At 45.1% G+C, this 25,857-nt stretch overlaps 1 protein-coding gene across 4 annotated transcripts in view; it reads right to left on the bottom strand.

Moving 5' to 3' along the window:
* Positions 1 to 6,844: 6,844 nt before the first annotated feature.
* Positions 6,845 to 25,857, bottom strand: part of DAAM2 (dishevelled associated activator of morphogenesis 2) — a 172,667-nt gene continuing 153,654 nt past the window's right edge. For all 4 annotated transcript variants that reach the window (XM_030499163.1, XM_030499167.1, XM_030499165.1 and 1 more), the window contains 3 exons: positions 22,858 to 22,989; positions 14,635 to 14,805; positions 6,845 to 12,718 (listed from right to left, as the gene is read on the bottom strand). In XM_030499163.1, the coding sequence (XP_030355023.1) occupies positions 12,503 to 12,718; positions 14,635 to 14,805; positions 22,858 to 22,989 (519 nt within the window). In that variant the 3' untranslated portion in view covers positions 6,845 to 12,502. The remainder of the gene's footprint in view (positions 12,719 to 14,634; positions 14,806 to 22,857; positions 22,990 to 25,857) is intronic.

Raw genomic sequence — 25,857 nt, 5'->3', positions numbered from 1 at the left:
ACAAAAACCATTTATAGAAGGGAAGGGGAAAACCCAAGTGTTCCTCCAGCCTCACATGGCACCAACAAGGATTTCCCTCCCAGACAGGCTCTTGGCACCTGTTCCCCTGCCCGACACACGTGTGCAGGGGCTGCCTCTCCATCATCAAGTAGCTGGGCTCAGAAACCAGTGCATTGGCTCATGGGAGCAGCTGGTCCAGAGCTGCTGTTCAGGGGTGTCACCACAGCCTAGATTTAGCCTCATCCCTCAGACAAAATGTCTCCACACACATGCAGCTGAAACTCTCCAAAGAACTGGTCAGACACCAGTGGAGCCCACACACACTTCAGGGCTGGGAGTGCCTTGGAAGTGCCTGGGAAGCAAAGCTCGCAGGAATGGCTGACGTGGCTCCGTGAGGGCCATGGGGAGGATGGTGCGGTTCAACCCTAAAACTTGCTGCTCTGCACCAGAAGGCTCATGCAGATGTGGGACAAGGAAAGATGGCAAAGAAGACTGAACCAGATCCAGAACCAGCAGTGGAAGAAATGGGAACGGCTGATGGGGTGACAGCTGAGTAACAAGGGACACAGTGAAAACGCTGGTAAGTTTGGGGGTATCTGTGTGGCTGCTGTCCCGCAGGCACACGTGCCAGCTGCCCCATGGCTCAAGGACTATGCCCTGTCTTGAGCTCCCCCAAGCTGTGAGCAAAGAGACAGTCCTTGGCATCCGATGAAGCCTATTGCAACCAAGGCAGGAAGAGGAGGACAGCCCCACCACTATAGGCTTGGACTGTGATCCCGGACGACCTGACCACAGGGATGTGGGCCAGACCACCATGTCATGCTCTAAAAGTCACTCAAATTATTGTCTGCAGATGGGGACACTAACCTGGCCTTCCCATTGCTCTGCGTACTCGGTAGAAAGTGCCTGGAGACAGATTTGCAAGCCTGAGGGCTCCTCACCTCTGACCTGCATCCAGAGAAGCTAACATTTGCCACCAGACTGGCACGGTTGCTTTAGCAGATGTGGCTTTTGTCCCTTGGTTTCTCCCAAACATTAGATGGGGATTTCACCTCCCTGCCGCTGTGTGCATTGGTACCAGCCCAGATCCTGTTCTAATGACTGCGAGAGGTGCAGACATTCTGGGATGGCAAAGCTTAATGCAGAGCTGAGGGAAGGGGTGGTCAGGAGGAAGAAGGAAAGCAATCTGGCCACCACTCCCGAGAGAAACTATCAGGAAAGAGCCTGTCCTTCATCAGAGGTCAGCTATTTCTGTGATTACGCCCATTTGCCCATAATTATACTGGTTCTGCTCCACACAGCACTAAGTCAGGTCTACTGATCCCTGTCCAAACTCCTGCTGCCTTCCTGTTTGGATTAGGGTGCCAGCATGGGTTAAAAATTAGAGAGTAAGAATGCCTCAATATCCGATTTATCCCGTTCCTCCTCCCATCCCACTTTGGGATGTGATGGTCAGCTTTCCCCTGGGAGACGATTAATCAGGAACAGAGAACTGGCAACTGCCTGACAAGGACAAGATCACGGCAATTGGATGAGCTGCAACTTAGAGTCTCTTTCACTGACCCTGGTACAAGTCCAAGACATGCTTCCTCATGCATCCCAGCACTGACACCCCAGGAACTGGCATAAGATCAGCATCCCCAAGGCCACAGCTAGTTCTGGTCCTAATGTCATACTGCCTCAGTGCTGGAGCTGCTTCTGCGCTGAAAGGCTGCCTGTCCCTGTGACTTCAGAGGCAGCTTCTACTCTCCCGCTGTGGATAGAGCCTCTTCTCTGCTTAGGTAGAAGCCTGCATTTCAGGGACCAGAGCAAGAGAAGATACTACTGCCGTTCTAAAAGGACAACACTACACATTTAACATTACTCCCTGGATGAACAACTACACCACCAGCAGATCACCTGAGGAGAACAGGAAGGTAGAAGTGCCCTCCTGGCAGCTCCTGCCCCATTAGAGCAGCGCCTGTGTGTGAAGCGAGCATTTGTACCAGGGACAATCCTCTGCAAGGGGCTTCACCTGAAGCCTGAGGTGCCCAAGCTCCAGCAGCTCTTACTGCCACAGAGAAGGAGCAGCAGAACCTCCCAAGGTCGGCAAGGAAAGGGTGATGGCAACAGAAAGGACTTGTAAGGGCACAAGAGGGAGGTGAACAGGGCTCGGATGCTGATGGCATCCAGGAGCAGAAGCAAGGGTAGTTTATAGCAGAGAAGGGTGTGGTTCTGAAGAGTTATTTTCCTGCTTGGGAGTCCAAAAGGAAGGAAGAACCAGGATTGGACAAGCCTGGGAAAAATCTGCCTTTGGGGGTTAACCATCTCTTTTTACAAAGAGCGAACAGATCCAGACTTGCCTGGAGACACAAACATAGTCTGTGTTACTCAAGGAAACTCTTGCCCGGTTCTAATACCTCACTGTTATGGTGACTGCAGGGGCTAAGATGGCAGCTCCCATCACACCCAAAGGCCATTGCACACAAACAGCAGCAAGCAAGGCCCAGCCTGCATCAGGCCTCTCACGGTCACAGGAACATGCAGTAGCAGAGATGCTTTAGAGCACCATTTCTTGTCTCTTTAATCTGGTGACCACTTAACTTTCTTGGGGGTAGGGTGTGTGTAATCTCTCTCTGTTCTGTTACAGTACTGCCACAATGCCATAACCAAAAGAAAAATAGCTTAAGCTTTAAGCAGATGGACATGCATTTTCCTCCTGTTTTGTTTGCTTCCCTCTGTGGGCAATGAAGTGTGCTAAAGCTTTCGATCTTTATTTCCTTCCTCAGCCACTGTCCACAGACCACCTGAAACCTTTACACACCACTGGCTTTCCAGGAGCCACAAACTGCAAAACACTGGCAGAGTTCAATAATCAGAGCATGAGCTATGGGTTCACCACAGGCAAGCACTCAGACCATCTCTCATGGGGTATCCAAGCTAATTCTTACAATATTCCTGGTATTTTAGAGGATGATTGAACACGAGCTTTGCCCCTGCAGACCCACTGGCAAGGTAGATCCTTTACTTACAGACAAGTAGCGAGTACCCTATTTCCCAGGTCCCTTGGGCACAAGACCCTGTTATCTCAAGAAATCTGACAATCCTACAGTCTTTCAAAACCTCTGGAAGGAACATGGGGAGAAGGGAGCCCTTCTCTCTGCAGGGACAGGCAGCAACATCATATAGTTCACAATGCACGTGCCCCATGGGGAGGATGTCCAGGGCTAACGTGAGCCCTGCTCCCCAGACTCCTGCAGCCTCTGCATGACTTTATGTGCTTTCCCTGGTTAGCAGCTGCCTCAGTAGTTGGTGGAACTGCTCTGAAGGGCCATTTCCATTGTATCTCCATGAAGGGAGAGGACGGCAAAAGTCTTGCTATAACACAACAGACCCAACCACTACTGGACATAGACATTTAAGCCCCACAAAAGCCTTTTTCCACATCTCACTATGCAATAGATTATGAAGTTCTCTTCCCTATTCCCTCCCCTCCCCCATTTTCTGGTTATTTTTCTTAGCTAATGTAATTAGAAACATGTTCTCCTTTCATGAGTACTGCAATGAATTGGCTCAACACCATCGTGCCCCACATCTAAAACAAGGTGGGCAAAAAACGCTCCCTGGGTTCCCACATTAAATTAATCACAGCAGTTCAGATCCCTCTGGACCCCCAGGCTTCAGTGCTGCCATGGTAGGAAAGCTACAGCAGCTCTCTCAAGGCAAGCCTCCAGCTCACTGCAAACCCTCCAACTCACACAAAGATTCTCCAAGACCAAGCAGGAAGAAATGATGGTGTGGAGGGAGAGAGGCATCAGCACAAATAATTGCTCATTTAAAATTCCATATAAACAAAACAAGGGAGTCTACAGATACTAGTAGCTACCTAACATTGTGTCCCTAGTAAGAGACTGGTATGTGGAGCATACAAGTGAGGACGTATGCCAGCAAAATTTGGCCAAGCATGTTCTAAGCTTCATACTGCCATACAACAGCCCTGGTCAACAGAGCAGGCAACAGCTCATCTGAAGGAGGGACTGCAGAGGCTGGGGATGAGACCAGACATTAAGATGCTCCATTCCCCTGGGCAAACCAGCTGCTAGGGGATGCCTGGCACCCCTTTCCTTGCCCCAAGTAACCCCACACAGTGGGAAAACCCCAGGAATATTCCTATCCCACAACAGGTTTCCTTAGCCCATGCACTGGAAGCTGCCTGCAGCTCCCCCTCCCACCCAACAGCCCAAAGGTCCCCATCTCACCTCCAGCCATCATCCAGCCCAGAGGTAGTAAATGAGCAGGAATTCCTCCTCAATACATCTGTGTCATTTTTCATTCTTTGATCATGGCTGGAAAGGTATTTTTTAGCCAGACAACTCCTCCTTATTAATTAAGCATAGGAAGGAAGAAGGGAGCTCAGCTTTGGGAGAAGAGGACAAATACTTGTCCTTAGAAAGCAAAGGTTAACCCTCTGGAAGAATCCTAGTTGCGTTTCCTTTCAAAGACGCTTTAGGTATTTTAGAGCAAAAACATACCTTGCCAGGAAACAAACAAAAAGATTAAAACCAAGCACCCCAAACCACTGTCCTACCCTATTCCTCCTCTGCTTTATTCCCTCACAAGGCACATATGAGCAAGGCGTTTTGCTTTCTTAATGAGTCTTTACATCACTATTGTATATCAAAATTCAATCTGCCAGGTTGGTGCTCGTACAGGCCAGCAGATCTCAAAAAATGGATAAAAAGCAACATTTTAGCAGAGTTACTTGGCTCCACAGGCAGCATCACCCTCATCTCCCAAATAATCTGCGCTGAGATGGGGGGGGGGGGGGGGGGAAGAGTTATGGAAAAAGGAGGAGGAAAAAAATTAAAAAAAAAAAAGAGGGGGAGAGGGGAAAGAAAACGGAGAAGGAAAAAAAAAAAAGGAAGGACCCCACCTCCTGATGAGAGCCTGACTAAACAGCAACTATGTCTCAGAGAAAACAGCAAGAAGCCCATTAGCTACAGAAACATCAGACAAACAAAATCTAGCACAATAATACTGAAAACCAGAGTTTTGATCTTTGAGGGGCAGGGGAGGGGGAAGTCTTTAATTATTTGGTTTCCTAGCAGTAGAAATCCCTAAAGGGCCAAGCAGATTTCTCCCAGAAAGCTGCATGTCTGCTATGGCAGAGATAAAAGTCATCTTTGTTTAAACAGAAGCCAAAGGTTAAAGAAAAAGAAAAGCAATGAATAATAGATGCTCAGCCCTTCCCAACAAGAGCAAAGAGCTCCCCTTACCCTCCTCCTCAATCCCAGTCATTCAGGTCAGCTAAACCCCAGCACTAGTTTTTGCTCAGAAAAAGCCATGAGGCACTTACCTTGCTTCTATGCAGCAATGACAATGACCACGGGGAAGATGCCAAGTGGGAGGATGGAAGGAGGCTTCTGTGCTGGACCCACCACACTGGGCAGAACACCAGCTACTCGCTGTGTGCTCCAACCCCAGTCAAAATATTAAACAAATTAAAATCTCCTTGTTAGAAGTCAGGCAGGGCATCTCTCTCGTTGTTCAAAGCAGACAGGATCCAAATGCCACTGGGTTTCACCTCTAATGAGAGGAAAAGTGATAGTCTGGCCTCCTCTCCACACGTAGATTTCAGAAACATCCCTTTGCCTCTGCCCTTGCACCTGTAAAGCAAGAACCTCATAGCCAGACTTTTAGTGAAGTCTGAATCAGAGAAACTAAAACCCCTTTTAACAAATATAAACCAAGAACCTTCCCACAAAGCACTTAGACTCCCATCTGCTGCCTGTTGGTCCTCAGCCTGTGCAAGCAATTATCCCCTAATTACTTTTGCTCGTTTCCACTGCCTTTCCCACCTGAGAGCCAGAACCAAGCAGCTGAGGCTTGCTTTGGGGTTCCTGGGAACCCAGGTACTGCAGGAATTTGCTGCACAGCCAGCAAGGCTCCCTCTGGAAGCTCGGCATGAGTTTCTCAGGAGCTCACAGTTAAAACATCACCCTTTGATGGGCTGAAGGTAAACATGAAAACTTGTGGCTTAAGGATGAATTTTGTCAGCAGGCTATTTCCATTAACAGAGACAGGGAGATCCATGTGTAAATGAAACAGCTGCACACTTTGCATCTAAGATGAAAACAAGGTTCTGCCCCTGAGCTGCAAGGAATTCCTCATCACATCCCTCGATTCAGCCACAAATTAGCCCTAGCCTTTGTGTGCCTCCTGCTCGCCCTGCTCTTCGGTGTCCAACTTCTGTTCTGTCTCCCCTCCCACATCCCTGGAGGCTTCACTCCTGATGTTGGTTTTCTTGGCTTCTTTTTGCTGGCCTTATTTAACTCCTTCCTTTGAAGCAATCCTCTCTCCTCCTCTGAGTCACCTCTTGCTGTCAGGATATTCCTCAGTTAAGTAAGTGAGCTTATGGCCAGTGCTGCAGTCTGCTCCCTTTCTCTTTTGGACTAGTTATGTCCAGATGTGGATTATAAACTCTTAGATAGCAAGACTGTCTTAATTTTATTTATTTTTTAAGTGAACTCCTACATTGTTCTGAAAAAGCAATGGAGTACTTTACAGTCTTTTTAAGAGAATCCTTGGATACCTGGTAAGCTGGAGGCTCCATGGTTAGCTCTTTACCATTGCAAGGTGTAGGGAGGACGTGCTTGTGTTCCACCATGTTGCTTGTTCCCCTAGAACAACTGTAAAGTTCCTCACCAGCTCTGCAGTGATGATGTCACCTAAGGAGCTGCATGCTCTTGATCAAAAAGAAAGACCCAGAGCTTAGCAAAAAAGTGCACCCAGACTCCAGCTTACCCTTAAGACTTTCCAGCAAAATGCACAGCAAATGCAACTAAAAAAATAATTTACTCAGACATAGTGGGGGCAATATATCTTTAATTTTTTTCTTTTGTTTTTTAGTATTACAGTATATTCTTATAAAAAGATACAGATAAAAAGGACACTACAGGATTTGTACATTTAATTCACTTATAGTCTTAAACTGACTAAGAAATGAGGATACGCCAAGGCATTACAGCAGCACACAACAACCTCCCACTTCAGTAAGCAGCACTGTACTTTCTAGCTTGGTGGGCAGGGATACTTCCCAAAGTGACCTGCATGTTTCAAGGTGAGCAGGCTTGCAGAGGAGGAGAAGACTGAAGATGGGGATGGTTTGGAAGGGAGATGTGGAGCACAGAGCACCTCAGGTACCTTCCTTCCTCTTAAAATTCTAAAAACTGCAAAGGTTTTTAAAAAGCCTGTTTAAGGGCAAGCATGAATGGGAAGGGGGAGGAGGGGAATGGCTTGTCATAAGGGCTTTTCTAGATCACTTGGGTGAGAGCTCTTGGTGATGGACAGCTGAAAGGACCAAGCCCTTCATGCGCTCTGTGGGACATCTTGTAAACAGACGGGATTGCTTAAAGGAAAGTTTTGATCCAGGTGCTGCTTTGAATTATGCTGGTGTAACCCCAGAGCAACTTGCAGTGGTTACAGGGGATCTATTCTACATTAGCACCTGGAACAGAAGACTCTGTTTTGGAAGCATCCAGACTCTCTTCATGAAACAAGGTGTCAAAACACCATGCCAGACTAATGGCATCCTTCTCAACAGGCACAGTGAGTAAAATCTGGCCAACTTCAGGGGATACTGGTCATCAAGCCTACTACCTATAGTAGTAGATAGCTTTTTATATATACATATACATACACATATATAAATTCTATATTTTCAGTTGGTCAAATTGTGTTACCAAGGTCGGCCTCTTCAACCTCTGATAACATAAATGAAGGTGGCCAGCGAGGGCTACCTGTTTGGACTGCAGGCAACCAGAAACCTCCTATGTGAAGGTAGGAGAACTGTCCCGGTTTGTCTCACCAGCATGTTAACTCTGGTGAAAAGTTACAGGGCTTGAACCACTTTTGCCCATCTATTCAAGCTTCTCTGGCATTATGGAAAGAACCAGGATCACCAGATGAAGACTGATTATGCCCAAAGCAAAAGTAAAGTGTTTTCCTGCCCTCCTGTCCCACACCAAGACTGCTCACATGCATCCCCTTGCCTAGCCCAGCTTGCTGTACAATAGCCAAGCCAGCTGTCTAGCCGGTGTAATGCCCTGGCACGGTCTCAATAGTCTTTGCTGTAATGCAGTGTATACATACAAACATAGCAAACTAAAATAAGGCAAAATAAATAGAGGTGTCAGATTTACAGGTTCCCCTTAGAGATTCCTAAAACCTTTTTTTTTTTTTTAAATCATTTAACCCCCAAACAAACAAACAAAAAAACCAAAAGAACCAACCTAGAAACGAAACTGCATATATCATGTACATCATCAACTGTACAACTGATCTCCTTTCCCCTCACAGAAACTCCTGACACAAGCTTCTCCCATGCAACCCAGCTCAGAGTGTGAGCTTTCCTAAAGAAGAAGAAAGATTCAGCCAATGGGGCTGATCATTATGGAAACACATACTCCACAGTCTCCTACCAGGGCCCTTTGCAATTCCTTTCCCTTCCTCAGACATCGTGAACACGTTACAGGAATGCTTCTGAAGGACTCCCAGGCTGTCTCCTAAGTGGGGAGTCTCTCACCCCTGAACACTAGTCCTACTTCTGCTGTTGTAGGGAACCGGTGCCCAGATGATAGCTGTGCTGCAGGGCATGGAAGGGCCTGCCCTGAAGTCACTTTACCTTGTAGCATTTCCAGAGACTTATGACCGACTGAGTGACCCAGACCAAAGGGAGTGGGAGGGAGTTCTTCAGTCTTTTCTGGGATCATCCTAATGCAACCTGCTTAAGAACAATGCAGAGACACAGAGGCAAGTGAATGAGCACTAGACCTCTAGGGTCAAAGTCTGGAAAGTTAGAAAGTACCTCCTCTTCTAGGTGTGAAGAACTTCATCATAAAGTTATCAATGACTACATTTCTGCAGGAAGCAGAACAAGCCTTCAGTTACACCCTTCTTTCTCTGTAACCTCCTCCTCCTCCACTTATTTCCAAAGGCAGAGTGAGTTAACTTAAAATGCTGGTGCTAGGCACAGATACAAGGACAACAGCAGACCCTAGCTCTTCTCCAGCTCTCAGTACAGTAAAGGGGTTACACCTCTATGTTATACAAAGTCATGACTGCTTGCTATACCTGCTCAGGCTCTGCTAGTAGTAGATGACAAGAAAATAAGATTTTCCTTTCTCCTTCAGCACTCAGCAACTGTACCACAACTGCTGATGAAGAACAGAGTGTAGATGCACTCACTGTACCCAAGAGATGAGAAGCAAGGACAAACTTGGCTTCAGCAAGAATCTGACACCAGGCCCTAGAACAGGGCCAATCTTTTCCTTATCATCTGTGTGGCTAGCCTCATCTCATACAGTAGGCCTATTAATGGGCTTCTCCACTTGTCACCAGTTGTATGAAATCACTGCTTGACTCAGTGTGTAACTGAGCTTTTCCAAAACCTTCTTTATGAACATTCACCATAGAGCTAAGAGCCAGGGGGACTTCTCACACACTAAACGAAGCCTTCAGCCACCACCACAGATTCAAAACTGGAGTCCGGGGCACTGGAGTGCTGAGAAAGTTGAGCTGTAATGAATCAGGGGCATGACTCCGAGCTTTCTGTCCATTCCAGGAAGTATCCCACAGCTGATTTACAGGAGTTGCACAATCTCATTATTTGCGTATGAGTTGAGGTGACAAAACTACAGCAGCTTTCTTTGACTCTGTCAGTGTGGCTGGAGCACTACGTACCGTCATACAGGATCTCTTGAAATCAGAGTTGAACTGTGTACACAAATGGACAGAGGGCTTATAATTCTCTCTGTATTTGCTACATTTGTGGCCTGGCAAAGTGACTTCAGTTTCAAAAAGCACAGCACAAACCTGATTTGACAAATACTGGGGCAGATTTATATTCAAGGTTTTTGCCCTGAGGTGTTCTTCTCTGACAGCACTGCCATGCTGACAGTCTGCCTTACCAAACAAGTACCTGGGGAGCAAGCAAGCAGCCGTAAGTTGGACAGAACCATGAATCACATCATCTTGCACCAGGGCTGACCTTGGCACTACACCTGAATTTCTGGGCAAGTCCTAAATGCAGGGAGAACAAAGAGGGGAAAAAACCTACAATGTTCTAATCCCTAAAAGCATAATCTTTGGAATTCAGGGATTATCCAAATCTAAGCTCAACTGTATACCAATTTGGCACATATCACCACCTCTCATATGGCTTATGTGGCATGGGTTATATGGCATGCTTTAAAACAAGACAAACAAAAAGGGCTGGGATATAGCATGTCTACTTCAGGGAGCAGCAAGGAGCTTGTTAATATAATTTACAAGAGACATTTCTAAAAATCCATTTTGTAATTTAAAATAAAAATGCTTAAAAAAGTGAGAGTGTTTCTTAAACTTTCAAAAACCTTTATGAAATACAGTCTGTCTTCTACAAGGTGCTTGTGTCTGCTGCAATGGGCATTGCTGTTAATAGCTAATCCCAGAAGGGGAGTGGGATAGTATTGGGGGGAGAATGCACCCAGCTCTTGTAAGATACCAGCTCTTTACGATGAGTATTATACAGAGGCGCGGCAGTCTGGAATGTCGTAAATAGGGAAATTCTGGGGTGGGAGACTCAAAATTCAGTAAACAATGAAACATTAGAGTTTAACAATTCTGACTTTTTTTGCTTCTTTCCATAGTTTACGTAATTATTTTACTCTCAAAACGTTCAGGAAACCACCACAGTTTGCTTCTCCACTATCGGTAGTGTGTAATACTGATCAGGCAGCGTGCATGGCAGAGGAAGTTCTGTTCTACAGACTCAGTGCAGAGCCTGAGGTTAAGTGACATTCAGAGAAAAATCAAACCAAATGACTAAAGTGACAAATAGAGCTTTTTTCACTTCGCTGGGATTCCTTGGCATTTTGTGCTGTTGACTATTGATGCATAGTTTGTAGATGGTGGGTCCCTCTTCTCAAATGTTCTCTTTTCTTCCTGTCTAGGAGGAAGAATCCATCACAATTTCTTTTTTTTTAACTCTTCCTTCTCCAGGGAAAATAATCAAAAAGGAAGATCATTTTTTTTTTTTTTTTTTTTTTTTTAAAAAGCAGCCCACAACAGCCCACACAGTCCAGTCCTTTTCCTAGAGCCATAGACACACAGAATTCAGAATTCAGGCCTCTTGGCATTCTTTGCTTTTTGCTGTGTGCTTCATACATGTAGCTTAAATACAAATCTGTTTTTTCTTATGAATTAACCCATCTCCAAAGCCTGCTTTGCTTACACAGTTCTATGTCCTCCTGGAAAAAATTATCAGTTTTCATTATGGGAACCTTCCGTTGGTTCATTTCAAGTGATCCCTTCAAAATGAAACAAGCTGTGGGCTCCAAGGCTCTCCTTTGACACCATTCATAACTTACTGAGTTACATGATTCCCCTAGGTGGGAGTGGGTGTGTGCAGTGAAGATCAGCCTGTTAGAAATATGAGTTCAGGTCAACAGCAATCACAGCTAGCATCAAGTGGAAATCTCATTTCTTGCAGCCAGTGACTGTTTTCCTTTTTGCTACTTGTGACCTGTGGATACTATGGAGCTCCTGATTTCTATTGGGCTGCACTAAGAAATCTTGCACAAACAGGTAAGAAATGTTCCCCTGTTTCCCTCTCACCCTCCAGCAATGACAACAGACTCCACAGTCATCTACTTGTAATCCCAACCTGGCAGTGGCTTAGTTTTCTAAAGAGAAGCCAGAGCTTCTTTCCTATGTTTGCATTTCATAGCTTCAAGGCTCAACTGTCAAAAAATTCCAGAAAACTGCTTCTAGAAAAACAGAATCCAAAAGCCTTTTGCAAAGTATTTTATGTTGATCCTGATTCTTGAATTTCAATCTCTTCCAGAACTCGATTACTTCCTTCTGAGCATCACTTGCTTTGGACAGTGTAGGCCACACAAAAATACTACACAGAACGTGAGATCAAAAGCATTTTTTCCTGTGCTAATCAATGGCTTATAAAATCCAATTCTGGAAAGGAATTGGAAACCTTGAGAACCACATCTTGATAAGCCCCTGAAGGCCAGTCTACATCTTGAAGAAGCGAGAGGTGTTTACGGAGCTGCTCTGAAATTAGTCTTGCTTGTTATCAGCAAGATGGAAATCATGACTAGTTTTTACTTTGGCACACAGAAAGTTATCTTTCTCCAGCTGTGAGGCAGTCTGCAAGGCCCAAGTATTTTCTGCCATCACCACGAGGCCTCTGATGACACAATGAACTCCCAGAAGCAAATCTGTCAGCTCTACATGGCCCAGTCACAGGCCTGCTGGCTCCACAGAGGCACTTTGATAATGGTTCAAAATAGGAGCACAGAAGAGGGATGAGAGGAAAGCTGATCATGGAAAGGTAACGTCTCTAGCCACAGACCAAAGAAATCCTTTGGGGCAGCTGTCAGCCAGGCGCCATCGCACACATTCATCTTCTTTGTTTTGCACTTTTTCATCACCTTCTTTTGGTTGATTATTTTTTTTCTTCCTCTTGTAATTAATAATTTAGCTTTGTCACCACCCGCTCCCGGCTTGTCTCTAAGCCTTGGTTCCCCGAGCGTTTGCGGTTACGCTTGAGCTTGGATAAGTCTTTGTCGAAGACTTCACCCGACCTTAATGCTGACACCAGGTCATCAAACTCCCCACTCTCTTCAGAGATGCTTCCAGCTTTCGCTTTCTTTTGTCGCCTCTCTTTTTCCCTCTGCTCTTTTAGCTGTGGAGAAAGACACAGAGCTTTAGGGTTAGCTAACCAAGATGCCAGACCATTCACAAGGCCATCACCTGTGCCAAGTGCAACAGGCAGCCGCGCTAGGCTTCCCTTCTTCTGCACAGACAAGCAAAGAGCAGGAGAGATGAGGAACGAGTAGCATTGTATGTTTGCCTCACAAAGCGCTACCTGGAGCAAAGAGGACACATGGGATGTGTATGCTGCTGCTGTTTTGCACTAATTTTACAGCACAATAGTGCCAGCAAAGTAGCTGTGTCAAGTGAGTTTACAAGCGGTACTGGCACAGGTTACCTAGCATCTGGGGCCAGGCTTGTAGTGACCCTAGTGTGGCAGCAGCTACTATGCTGACAATTCCTAACCCGGTGAGTTTAAACTTAGTTTGGATGCATCTGTACAAACCACAGTCACTAGTATAGTGAAAGAGCTTTGAACTTTGGGCATGGCTAGCTAAATTGTCAGGCAGAAAGGCTGCAGTCCCACAGAAGGAGGAAAAGAAGAAAGGAAAAACCCCAGAAAGCCACCAGCTAAACATACTGGAGAATGAAAATTGTGTGAGGTATCAAAACATGAACAAAATCCCTATCCACCAAACAGCTCATGTTTGGATGGAAGCAGTGTGTTGCAGTGATGGGAAAAGGAGGGCACATTGCCTCGACTCTGGAAAGGTAAATAGGTTATAAATATAAGAAGTAATGAAACATGACTGTGGATTTTACAAATCATTGGATAGGTCCACGTGTCAACCCTTGGTCTCCCTAGGGTAGCTCCAGAGATTTTGTTTTTTCCCCTCCGCTGCCCGTCTCCAAGATTAGTGGAAATGACAAGGGATGGATACGGCTGTCAGGAAGCAGGTCACTCGCACCTGCATGTTGCAGGAAGACTTTCTATAAGCAAACTGCAACCTCTCTCATGGTGTATTAGGCCTACAAAACCATCCCAGGGCTTTAACAGCAGGCTCCTGCCCTTTCCAGGGTGGCGAGAGAGGAATCATAGAATCAACTAGGTTGGAAAAGACCTTTAAAATCACCAAGTCCAACCATTAAAGGATGCTTGAGCCTAAGTCCTAGCTTAGGACTGGATGTCCTGGCCCTGTGTCCGACAGTAAGGCTGCTGGCATCCCAGAGTTTTACCTCTCTCCTCTTCTGAAAGACACAAACCGGTGCTGCTGGGGCAGCAAACATTTAAAGCAGCACCTCCCCACAGTGAGGCCACGGCAGGGGGGAAGGAGGCAGGGGACAGCTGAGCTGTTCTCAGGCCTCGGGAGAGGCTGAAGTTATAGGCAGAGGCTGGTTGACACGAACCCCTGGGGACACACGTCTGTCTCCCAGGAGCAAGATCAACAATGCACAAAAGCTCTCTCGCCATGTCAAGGCCAGACACAGCCCCAGTAACCAAGGCACTAAGGCTGGCCAGAAATACTGCCAGTATGGGCTGCAGCAGGTGCCAGGGCATTTGCTGTGTCACTGTGCACTGTCAGGCAACATGCATGCAGCGCATGATGATGAAGTCTAAGTGGAAGCTGACCAGCTGGCAGCACCGAGGGGGATCAGGCTCCCAGAGCTTTTGCACAGAGCCTGCAGCGTGAAAGCAGGACAGTCTGGCACTGGGCAGGGACAGCACCATTCTGCAAAGTGCTGGGGCAGAACAGGCAGGGCTAGATTTGGTATCTGAATCCGAAAGAGGGTAATTTAGGAGCCAAACAGTATGCCCTTGAGAGCTGGCAGACAGCCAGCAGGAAAAATGTCATAATTTGCTGAAGGAATGATGCCAAAGAAAGGTGGCATGGAGAAGGACATAAAACAGTGACAGGACACAAGCATTAGAACTGAATCTCTCAGCCTTTCTCTCTCTAGGCATGAAAAGGCAATGGAAGGAGAAACCTTCCTGTGCCCAGATCCTACCATGGCCTCCATGCGTGCCCTGCGCTCCTCTTCTTCCTTTTTCTTCCTCATATTCTCCAGATCTTGCTTGGCCTCTGCAAATGACTGTAAGAAAGTGTCGAAGATGCCAAAAAATTCATCTGGCTGCATCTTGCCCTCGCTCTCTCCAAAATGCTTCAGTGCCTTGGCATACTGTCAAGGGGGCAGAAAACACAAGAGCAATAATTAGGCAAGCAGTTTGGTGAAGACAGCGAAGAAAGCTTATGAGCAACCACACATATCATTCAATACCCTCTGAGCATTCATGCAGTGAGAGCAGAAACTTGGCCCTCCCCATCAACAGAAGCGCTCTTCCTTAAGGCAGGTGTCTCTGTCCCTAAAGTATCTGCTCCCCTAGATATCCTTTGGGCAGCATGGGGCAACAGTGCTGGAGAGCACTAGCTGTCCACTTATGCAAAAAACCCATGTTCAGTGCCTGAGGTTGATGGAGTAAGTTCAGAAGTTGACTGTGTAGCCACATCTCAGCTGCAGCTGTGGGACAGCAGGGGCATGGAAGACAGTGAGCTTATGGGAAACAAGTAGTTTTAGCCCATCCTTTCCCCTTCCACATTCCTCTCAAATCCACTTTTTAAATGGCTGAAGTTAGAGGGGTTTTTTGCAGTAACGTTACATTCTGCCCTCTCAGGAGCCTTTTGCCATGTCATCCATCACCCTGGAGTACCCTCAGTCAAGGTGTTGCCTGGGAGAGAGGAGACTATGGACAGACATGGCATGAGAGCGGGGCAAGGAAAGCAGCCAGGGCTCCCGGGCAGACTTAAAAGAGCATGAATACATCACAAGTGGCTTTTATTTTAAAAGGCAAATGTTGAGGCTGCAGAACACATGTGAAGGCAGCCAACTGGCAGGACTTCAGTCACAGAGCTGTCCTGACTGGGATATGGTAAATTCACAGCATCCCCTGGCTCTTGGACATCAGTCCTGCAGTAGTTGTATTCTCTTCTTTGCTCTCTCACACTCACAAGCACGCCCTTCTACTCGCCAAAATGCACTCAAATACATGCACATATAGTCTGTCCACAGCATGTTCATACATGTCCATTGAGTCCTATATAAGCGTACACATCTAAAAGCTCTATCATTGTCCAAACAGCTTCCCTCATACACCTTTATATAACAACAGGCAGCACCAGCAACACTTCTTTGCTGGCACTGCTGCCCTGGTGCACAGCTCCCCTGGCATTCCCTGCCTGCATGTCACACACCCGCACCGAGCAGCAGAGCATCCTTACAGACCTCAACGTTTACCAAACCCAGACTCTCTCAATTATGGACTGCCTTCAAGCTCTCTTGTGTGTGTACTCAGCTCACACTAACACAGCCCAGCTTCCCTTTCCTTAGGTGGGTGATCTTGCAGAATGGCAGACAGTAAGCACAGTTCAGGCTCCAATCCCAAGCACAAAATGAGTTTGGAAGCAGGTCTTATAAGCCCCTCTGGCCCTGTACCAGCTAAAGCATAAACAATATCTCCCAGTCAACTGCAGGGGGAAGAAATCTCCATGGAAAGCAGCTTCCTTCTGGCACAGCCTGAGAGATTCAGCATCTCCCCTTCTCTGCTTTCCCTGCCAGGCCCACAAAGCAGTTTGAAGCAATAGATTCTTTTTTCTTTAAAAAGGCTGCATTCTCAGCCAGAAATAAACAAATTCAAAGTATCTGGGAGGAAAAAAAATAAAGTGTTGGAAGAAATGCATATTGCTTTGAGCTACCAAACATGGCAGGAGCTGAAGAAAGCACTACAGCAGCATGTCAGGGTGGGACTTCAGAGTATGGAAACAGCAACAGATTAGTTCTCTGGTTTAACTCCTTTTCTCTAAAACCTCTGAAGACACGCACACAAAAGTATGCACACCTACTCCCTCTTTCCACCCCCATCTGTATATATGTATTTTCTCTGTATATAACAAACATAGTCTGCTTGAATATTAGGAAAGTGCAGCAGTCTCACAGTAATCCAAACCGACCAGCACCAGCTCTTCAGCAGAGAAAATACAGGCCGTCAATACCACAGAAGGAGACAAATCATCTCCATGTGCTATATATTATTGGTGTGCCTCAGCATGCCAATCAGCCAGGGAAGCAGGAGTGCCAGAGAAAGACTTCAGCACAGGCATTACCACCACTGTTTGAGCACAATAGAGCACTTGAAGCTCATCGCTTACGGGAGATGTGCTACCTCAAATCTCTTCCCAATTGTGGTTAACTCCTGTGACAATTGAAATAACGTGCAAATTAAGAGCAGCAAGTAGAGCTGCCAGCCAGAAGGAAGACTTTTCCACCTCCTGTGAAGCCTGAAGCCCAGGAGCAGGCCACAGGAGATGGCTGTTGTACCTAGTGATGCACTGCCCCTGTGCCCTATGTCCCTCCTGTGTACAGCCAATGTGGATGAGGAGGCACGCAGGACCTGAGCTGGTTTGAGCCCAAGAATGCCCACAGGAGTTTCCTGGACTCTTAAGGAGACTGGGGTTTGAAAAGGAGGGGGTCCTTGCCTGAGGCTCTTGGATACTACATACATGGAATTCTCCATTAGAGGGTGGTGTTGTCTGCAAATGTTCTGCATGTGGCCTGTCACCCAACTACCAACACCATCTAGTTCTTGTCACACTGGCAGAGGGGCTTTTGCCACTGCTTCCCCACTGCTACTCAGAGGAGCAACAGTGTTGCTGTGCTGGAAAGACCCAGCAGCCTGGGACCCTTCCAGAGACACTCATGAGTATAAGGTGGTGTGGTCTCTAAGCAGCAGCGAGTCGGAGGCTGAGAACAGCCCGTCTTTGGTGCCCTGTAACATGGCTTACTAGGTCACAATCACTTACTGTAAAGTAGTGAAAGATGAAAAGCAAGACTCTGAGCACTAGACATATTAAAATAACTACAAAAGAGAAATCTGCAGTTCACTGAAGTAAACATTTTCCTTCTTTCTCTGCCCCCTCCGGAAAAAAAGCTGACTGAGCAGAGGAAGGCAAGTCAGGAGATCCAGCCTCTGCTGCCAACTCTGCCCATAATGTGGCTTGGGAACTCATGCTCCCTCTCTAAGCCTTCCTTTCTCCATTTGTTACAGAAAGGAAAGTGTTGCCCCACTAATCTGGTATAAGAAATGGCAAAAAAAAATCAGTTGCTCACATCTGTAGGGCACTACATCAACTCAATGCACTACTGTAAACAGACCCTCACTGTATTTTCACTATTTAAATTGCAACAGACCCCTCTTGTTTTATTACTTCTATTTCCCCATAGCTCTGGTCCTGCAACAATGTGTGCTTTTTTAAAGCACTGGTGCTGGGATGAGGGTCAACAAGCTGCTGGAGGCAGCCTTCCCAACCGTGGTACAAAGCCCAGGCTCCTACCTCCTCACAGTGGCTAAAACCACACTGCTTGCTTCACTCAGGGCAGCACAGCACAGACCTAGGTGCTCTGGACCCCAGCCCTCTCTTCTGCTCTCTGCCACAGGATCTGTGTCACCCCATACAAACCACTGGACTGCTTCATGGGCAGATTCCCAGCCAAACAGTACCTGCTCTTGCCACAACTGTGAAATCTGTAGCGAAGACCTCATGCAAACAAAACACTTTCAAGAATTTTGTGACATGCTGTAATAGTGCGGAACAAGGGTTGAAACTTGCTTGTTCTTGAAGTCATTTGGGGACAGATGACATGGGCAAAAGCAAGATGGAAAACTGTTTTGGCAAGTTTTCCACTCTAATACAGGATAGTATATCTTCTTTTTTTCTCTTCATTAAAACATTCATTTCCACACTGTAAGGGCCCCCATGCCCCATGATATAACAGGTCCACAAGCTCAGTGCCAGCTCTGCTTCCTCTGCCAAACTTTCCACTGAATTCATCCTCTTGCCAAAGCAAATCGTTTAGACAGTTGTTTATTTTAAAAAGCCATTTTAGCAGGGAGAGGGAAAGTGGGACAGCAGCACACACACTCTCTGCTGTGCTTGCCAACGAAACATTAAACAGTGGCAGAAGAGCTCTAGAAATGGCAGGAACAGGCCTCTATGAGGAGGAGGAAAAACAGCCATGATAAAAATTTCATGCTGTCTGTGCTGTCTGCTATTGCCAGAGGAGCCAATGTATGAATGAATTATACCAAGTAGCCATGCAATATGAACTGTCTTCCTCAGAGAAGTAATCTTGAGTTTGCTGTTATGAAGACTCCAATCCTGTACTGAGGCAGTTCAAATAATGTCTGTTTCTTTATGGGACAGATTCAGAACAGTTAATGGAAAAAGCCCAGCCAATTTCAGGCACGGCTGGGCTTAGCACTCTTTGTGCCTACATGCTCTTCATGAATTCTACCAGGAGTTCAAGAATGACTCTGGCAGCCCCAAAATCGAGATACAGGTACTATAAACATTTCTAATATGTTAGATGCCAACTTGGCCTGAAGCATCTGCAGTTCTAAGCTACCAGACAATAGCTATGTAATTCATTTACCAAAAGGCTGTTCCTGACAGCAGGCTGTGGTGCCAGCGCATGCCCTTTGTAACACATATTGTCTTGACTTCATCAATCTCCATCCTGATCCATTCCTTATTCATTAGCCCCAGTGGCTGACAGAAAATACCAATCCCCCAAAATGAATGACAGAAGTGCGCAGCCTGTAACTGGCACTTGGACTACAGTATTTCTGTGTGCTTTATAGAATTCTGCCATTAATTACTATTTTCTTAAACGGATTTTGGCTTTCACTGCCTTTCTGTTCTTCAAAACAGTTACTATATGTGCTAAGTTTATTAAATGCATGTGCAGAGTCTGAACTCCTTTCTCTATGATGATAAACACCCTGCTTGAGATGAGTTGTCATGAGAAAGACTGGGGATGGACACTTTTCCTACCCGCCTCATCAACCTTGCCCAGGCAGTGGCCTCCACTGTGCCTCTACAGAGAGCCTTAGTGCTTAAGGTCAGGTTGGCTGGGGCTTTGAACAACCTCGTCTAGTGGAAGGTGTCCCTGCCCATGCCAGGGCGGGTTGGAAAGAGATGATGTTTAAGGTCCCTTCCAACCCAAATCATTCTATGATTCTATGATCACAGGAATGGCAATGCCTGATTGAGCAGACTTTGTTCTTCCAGGAATACCCACAATGTCTTAAAAACAGGTTTGTTATAAACCAAGCACAAAGTAGAACAGTTATGAAGCAGTCTAGCAATTTAAGTTCATACCTATCAGCATTTAAGTATATTGTAAAGCTTCATATAGGGCAAATGTTACCTTTTTCAAGTAGGAAAATAAAATTAATACCATGAGAGGTCACTGTTCCTCTGCCTGGGCATTTTCATTATTTCCCCACAGAAAACACAGGGAAAAATGTTCACAAACAAAATTCAACCCCATTTTGTTCTTTCTTATGTAAAAAAAGGCTTTTTGTCATCTGTTCAAACATGTAAAAACTGATGAAGGATTCCAGGGCAGAATTTCACTTTCTCCTGCCCCACCTTCCAGTTTATGGGAAAACATTATCCCTTGATCTAATCTATATATTCCCTTATAAAGTGGCATTGAAAGTGAGAAAAACACAAAAAGAACAAGAACCAGCTGTGCTAGGGAGCCTGTTTAAAGAGTCGGCCTAAGTTTTCAATCAGTTCTTAAGCAAGCCATCTGTTTACTGCATGAAGATACGTACAGTTACAAGGCTTCCTCTGCAAACATGGATGCCTGCATCTAACAACCTGGCCCTTTAAGTTTAAAATATCACTTCCTCCCCACGGCCACTAACTGTAAATGGTCCTGATTTAAGCAAAAAGGCCAAGAAAAGTACTGCATGGGATTGTGAAAAATATCCTCTACCGAGAAGGTCAGCACCACACCTTCGTAATGGATCGTTTCCATAAATAAAAGGAATGAAGAAACGGCTTTTGCTAATACTAAAGGCATTTTAAAAAATAAAAAACTTCCCAGGTTTGAAAAGATAAGTTGTATTGTTTTAAATTCCAGCTGAGGAAACATGGCTCTGATTACCTCGTGGCAATCAATTAGCCACATCTATATTTAGAAGGATATCCAACTCCAGCTGTTAAAACTAGGGCTTCACAATTATTAATAAATCTATGAACCAGACCTATTCTTCCTGGGCTCATGAGGATATTTTTCAAAGTCCTCCTTCTCCCACTACCTTTTTTCTCAATTTGCTTTGAGAAATAAAAGAAGTACAGGATAATCAGATGTCTTGGTCCCTCTCTTCCTTTAATTGGGGGTTATAGTAAGTTTCCATGGAAAGAAAAAGCTTATGATTCAACAAGCACAGAGAGCCCATTGAGGTTGGAGGATGCTTTGCAAAGCACATCTGGTTTGTTGAAAATTTCCAGCTTTCTTTTCCCCCCCCTTTTTTTTTTCTAAGAAAAAAAGAAGAAAAAGAGGAAGAAGAGAGGGGAAAAATAATATGAGGCAAACATGAGAAATAGCTCAGTACTGGAGCACTCGTAAGGACAGGCAGTTCCCTTTTAGGAGTCCAAAAGCAGTCAGTGGAAGACACTTTTTTGCCAGTGGAAGAACCAGAGCCATAGGTTGAGCAGAAGCTGGAATGGCATGTGTTCAAACATCGTAAGGGTGTGTGAGGAGAAGGTAAAGAAACGTTTCCTAAGCATGTTATAGTCATTAAAATAAAACATCTCTTTATGTCGAGTGCTTTATGTTGGCTATGTCTAAAAAAGTGTGCAGCAACTTCCAGACATATTGGTCTGTCTGCAGGGAGATTCTCTGGTTATTATTAAAGCAAAAGAATGGCATTTTTCCTGCAACTGCCTGATCAAGAAAAGTTGCATTGCTGTGCTGGACACGTACCACTTGCTGGTTTTTAACCCCTGAGTGACCTTGTAAAGAATCTGCATTGGGCTTTTGTCCTAGTGCCAAAAGAAAGGACCACCACCATCTTAATACCAAACCAAAAGCAGGCAGTCTAAGCCAAGGACAGAGTGAATTTGCTTTCATAAATGTGCATGTAACTATAACGAAGTTGAAAAATTTACCCATTCATAAAACACAAGCCCCCAAACCATAAAAAAATGAGCTTTTCTCAGTAAATTTAGTGAAGATACAAAATATAAAATATTTGTTTTGTGCAAGTCCATATTACCAACAATATCTCCACAGCAAGGACACGCAGAATGACATTACTGCAGAGAGACTGCATAAGTGAGGAGTCTTACTGTTCAGATCCTCAGCTTGTATTTTGCCTATCCTTCAAAAGTTAAGGATTACCAATCCAATGGCACAGGTTTTGTTAATAATGCAATAGGTCTCTTCACACTACAAGGACTGATACCAGCAGTGGAAACATTTCAATCCAAAAGAAATAACATATTTGCTTCATAAAGCCAAGCACTTTTAACATGCCAGCTAACAAGGGCAGATTTGCCATTACATATCGTTTACTTTAGAACTTGCTCTTCTCTAAACATTTTCATATGCTTATGATCTTTTCATATAAATTCTTCCTCATTCAGCTGAGAGACAGAGGGATTAGTGCCAGACTCCAATCATCAGCAAAGAACAAGCACCTCTTTAGTTGTACAAATCTGGTAATGAAGATGCAGACAGTGAAAGGACGAAATGATCAGCGCAGCACCTGAAGAGTAACATGCACGTGGTGCTGGCTGTGTAAGAAGGATCCAAGAACGTCAGACAAACCATGCATGTTTGGGATTTCTATCCTTGCAATGAAATACAAGCAGTAACAGAGAAGTGTACATGGAAAAGATCAGGTATTCAGGGTTACCAAACTACCCAGAGGTGTATTTTTAAAGGAAATGAAACACAAATGTCCCCAGCTAAATAAGCACAGTGGGATGAAGTCAGAAGAAGGAGGTAAAAGATATGAGGTCACTATCACTAATCACCAAAGGACCTCTTTTTGAGAGACTGCTTAAAAGCAGTCCATTCAACACAACCACATGGTGTGATATCTTGGTACAGATGTTGACATCGCAATTTTATGGAACATATGGATAATATTAAGGAAGATTAGTAAGAAGTGGGCAAGAGCATCGAACCTTCTTTTAATACTAAAATGTATTCTAAATGGCTACAGACTAGATTAGGAAAAGTAAGAAACTTCAGCCTAAACCACTTTCAGTGATATTACAGTTTTCACTACAGTCTCAGCATCTGACATTGCTGCTTCCGTTTTGATCAGGCTTTTGACTGAGCCAGTGAAATCCCAAACACTTCAGAAAGTATTCTTACCTTGTCTCTAGCCTCGTTAAGAAGGTCTTCTAACTCTGAGAAGCTGAAACTGGCCACAGTGATGAAATCGCTCATGACGGGAACAAACCTGTCCCCTGATTCCCGCATGCGTCTCTTCTGATAATCCAGTTCCTGAAGAGAAGTAAGAGAGATAGACAGGCAAGCATCAAAGATTCCTTACTGACAAGGAAGGGAGCAGGGAAGCCCATCTATTTCACTCAGTGCAGAGCATGCTGTGCTTCCACTCCTCACACATTCATCAGAGCTATAATTCAGAAACCACTTTCTAGCTTAGTCAAAGGTTTTGCCTTTTCAGTACAAGATGGAAGGTTAAGGTGGGATGAAGGAAGGTCCTAGTTATGGTTCGCTTTATCCTCAAGCAACAACCACTCCCAAGAAAGCCATCAACATGTTCAATTTCTAAAGTAACTTTATAATCTAAACATCAAGTACATTAAATGCTGCTATTTTTTTTTCCTATGCAAAATGACTAATAATAGAGAATTCAGATTGTGTAGCAAGTGAATTTGGAATTTTTAATAGTGAGCTTCCCTCCATCTTCTCTTCCTATGGAGACTCAAAAGCTGTGTTCTTGGGGAAATGTGTACCTGTGTGAATAATCTATATAGTTCCCAGCTCTGGATCTCCCTTTTAGTTCTCTGAAAAGCAGTAGGTGGACAGCAGAAAGACATCAAAATTAGTTCTCCCACTGAAGAACAAGCAGACAGATGTCAGGTGCAACATTTGCTAGCACCCTGCTAACCCGTAAGCATTAGCTTGGATTCATAAAAGTCACACTTACAAACTGGGGCTATTGTGATAAGAAGACTTATGAAGAAGAAAAAAAACCCCAAAACATAAAACCACAGGAAACTAAGCTCTATTTGTCCACTACCTACAGAAAGAAGAGAAAAATAAATTGTAAGATTCTTTCTTTCTGGCTCAAGTTTTTTTCTTTTAAGCCAAGATTAGCCATGCTATCTCTTCCCTTACTCTATTCACCATGCTTGTGGCACAAAAAGAGCTACAGAGCTCCTCAAAATGACCAAGAATGGCAGTATCCCATGCCTGTGCTTGGCTTGCGTGCTGTTGACAGTCTCATGGGGACAAGGAAATCATAATCTGCGCCTCATCTTTATTCTCAGCTGAATAATCAGTGGGAACGATAAAGCCTTACTTTCTCTGTAGGGAAAATCAGCATGAAACAGCAGGTCAAGTTACAATCTGACCCTCTGTTCCCTTTGGAAAAAAATGTTTTTGTGCTGGCTGCAACTCCAGCTACTTGCATGTTTGGTGCTCTCTGTTACTGGTCATCAAAATACTGGTTCACAGAGCCAAATGGGTAGGTTTGTAAGCATCTATGCTGAGAAGCTCCTTGGGATTTGCTCCACAGTGCTGCTGAATGCAAAGGATAGCTTTGGCCATCAACAATATTCAGAGCAGCCCTGCAGAAAAGGACTTGGGGGTGTTGGTTGACGAAAAGCTTAACATGAGCCGGCAGTGTGCACTTGCAGCCCAGAAAGCCAACCGTATCCTGGGCTGCATCAAAAGAAGCGTGACCAGCAGGTCGAAGGAGGTGATCCTGCCCCTCTACTCTGCTCTTGTGAGACCCCACTTGGAGTACTGCGTACAGTTCTGGTGTCCTCAACATAAAAAGGACATGGAGCTGTTGGAGCGAGTCCAGAGGAGGGCCACGAGGATGATAAGAGGGCTGGAGCACCTCCCATATGAAGACAGGCTGAGAAAGTTGGGGCTGTTCAGCCTGGAGAAGAGAAGGCTGCGTGGTGACCTCATAGCAGCCTTCCAGTATCTGAAGGGGGTCTACAAGGATGCTGGGGAGGGACTCTTCCCTAGGGACTGTAGTGGTAGGACAAGAGGTAATGGGTTCAAACTTAAACAGAGGAAGTTTAGATTAGATATAAGGAAGAAGTTCTTTACAGTAAGGGTGGTGAAGCACTGGAATGGGTTGCCCAGGGAGGTTGTGGATGCTCCATCCCTGGCGGTGTTCAAGGCCAGGTTGGACAGAGCCTTGAGCCACATGGTTTAGGGCAAGGTGTCCCTGCCCATGGCAGGGGGGTTGGAACTAGATGATCTTAAGGTCCTTTCCAACCCTTACGATTCTATGATTCTATGATTCTATAACAATCTAAAATCACATGTGATATATCTTCTGGTCTGATGTGAGTTGGAAAGAGAATGTAACCACTACAAGGAAAGACCACAAGGCAGAAAAGGGAAGGGAAAAGGAATGAGCAGATGGCCAGAGAAAAATCCACATTAAAGAAGTGCTACTTCCCCTGCTTTATATTACATTCTCTTCTCCACTGGTTTTCCAAACACATCACAAGGGATGGTGCTGGGAGCACGACTCATTTACATCACTTTGCAATTAATTGTCTCTATGTTACAATCACTTTGAATTGGACCTTACAAGTACAAGACATGTCGCTTCACATGCTTCTAAGAATTACTCGTATTTTTTTCAGTCACTCTTTCCCACTGTAATTTATAAGTTAATTTTAGCTGAAAGTTGCTCTACCCTCTGTTCTCCTCTCCTCAAGCAAGCGAGTAAAACAGTTCTGTTATCTTACACATTGTTGAAAGCCATGGCACTTGGGATGTTACTGGAGAGCAAACTAAGGTTAGGTGGTCTGCACTTCAATTTCAAATCCAGTCCTTCCCTGCAGAATAATTCTTCCAAAATGAAAAACCAAAAAACAACAAAACACACAAGTAACCAGCATGACTATGTAATCAGCCCAAGAGTGATGCCAGAAAGAAACTCCTCTGTATCTTCTAGAAATGGTCTATACTAATCATAACAGCACAACAGGAGAAGCTAGGAGAGGCTCCTGTGGGCTGGCCTGCTGGTTCTCTAGAGAGATTAAACATTCAGTCACAGCACTGGTTTCTCAAGCAGTTGTTATGATCTTCTTGCTGTGTGAAAGAAGGGCTCTGCTGACAGAATGCACTTCCTGATTTGGAGAAGACCAAGAACTA

This window comes from Strigops habroptila, chromosome 10 (genome assembly GCF_004027225.2).
Source record: "Strigops habroptila isolate Jane chromosome 10, bStrHab1.2.pri, whole genome shotgun sequence".
NCBI lineage: Eukaryota > Metazoa > Chordata > Aves > Psittaciformes > Psittacidae > Strigops > Strigops habroptila.
The sequence above is the reverse complement of the archived record's forward strand: the minus strand, read 5'-3'. Positions and strand labels throughout refer to the sequence as shown.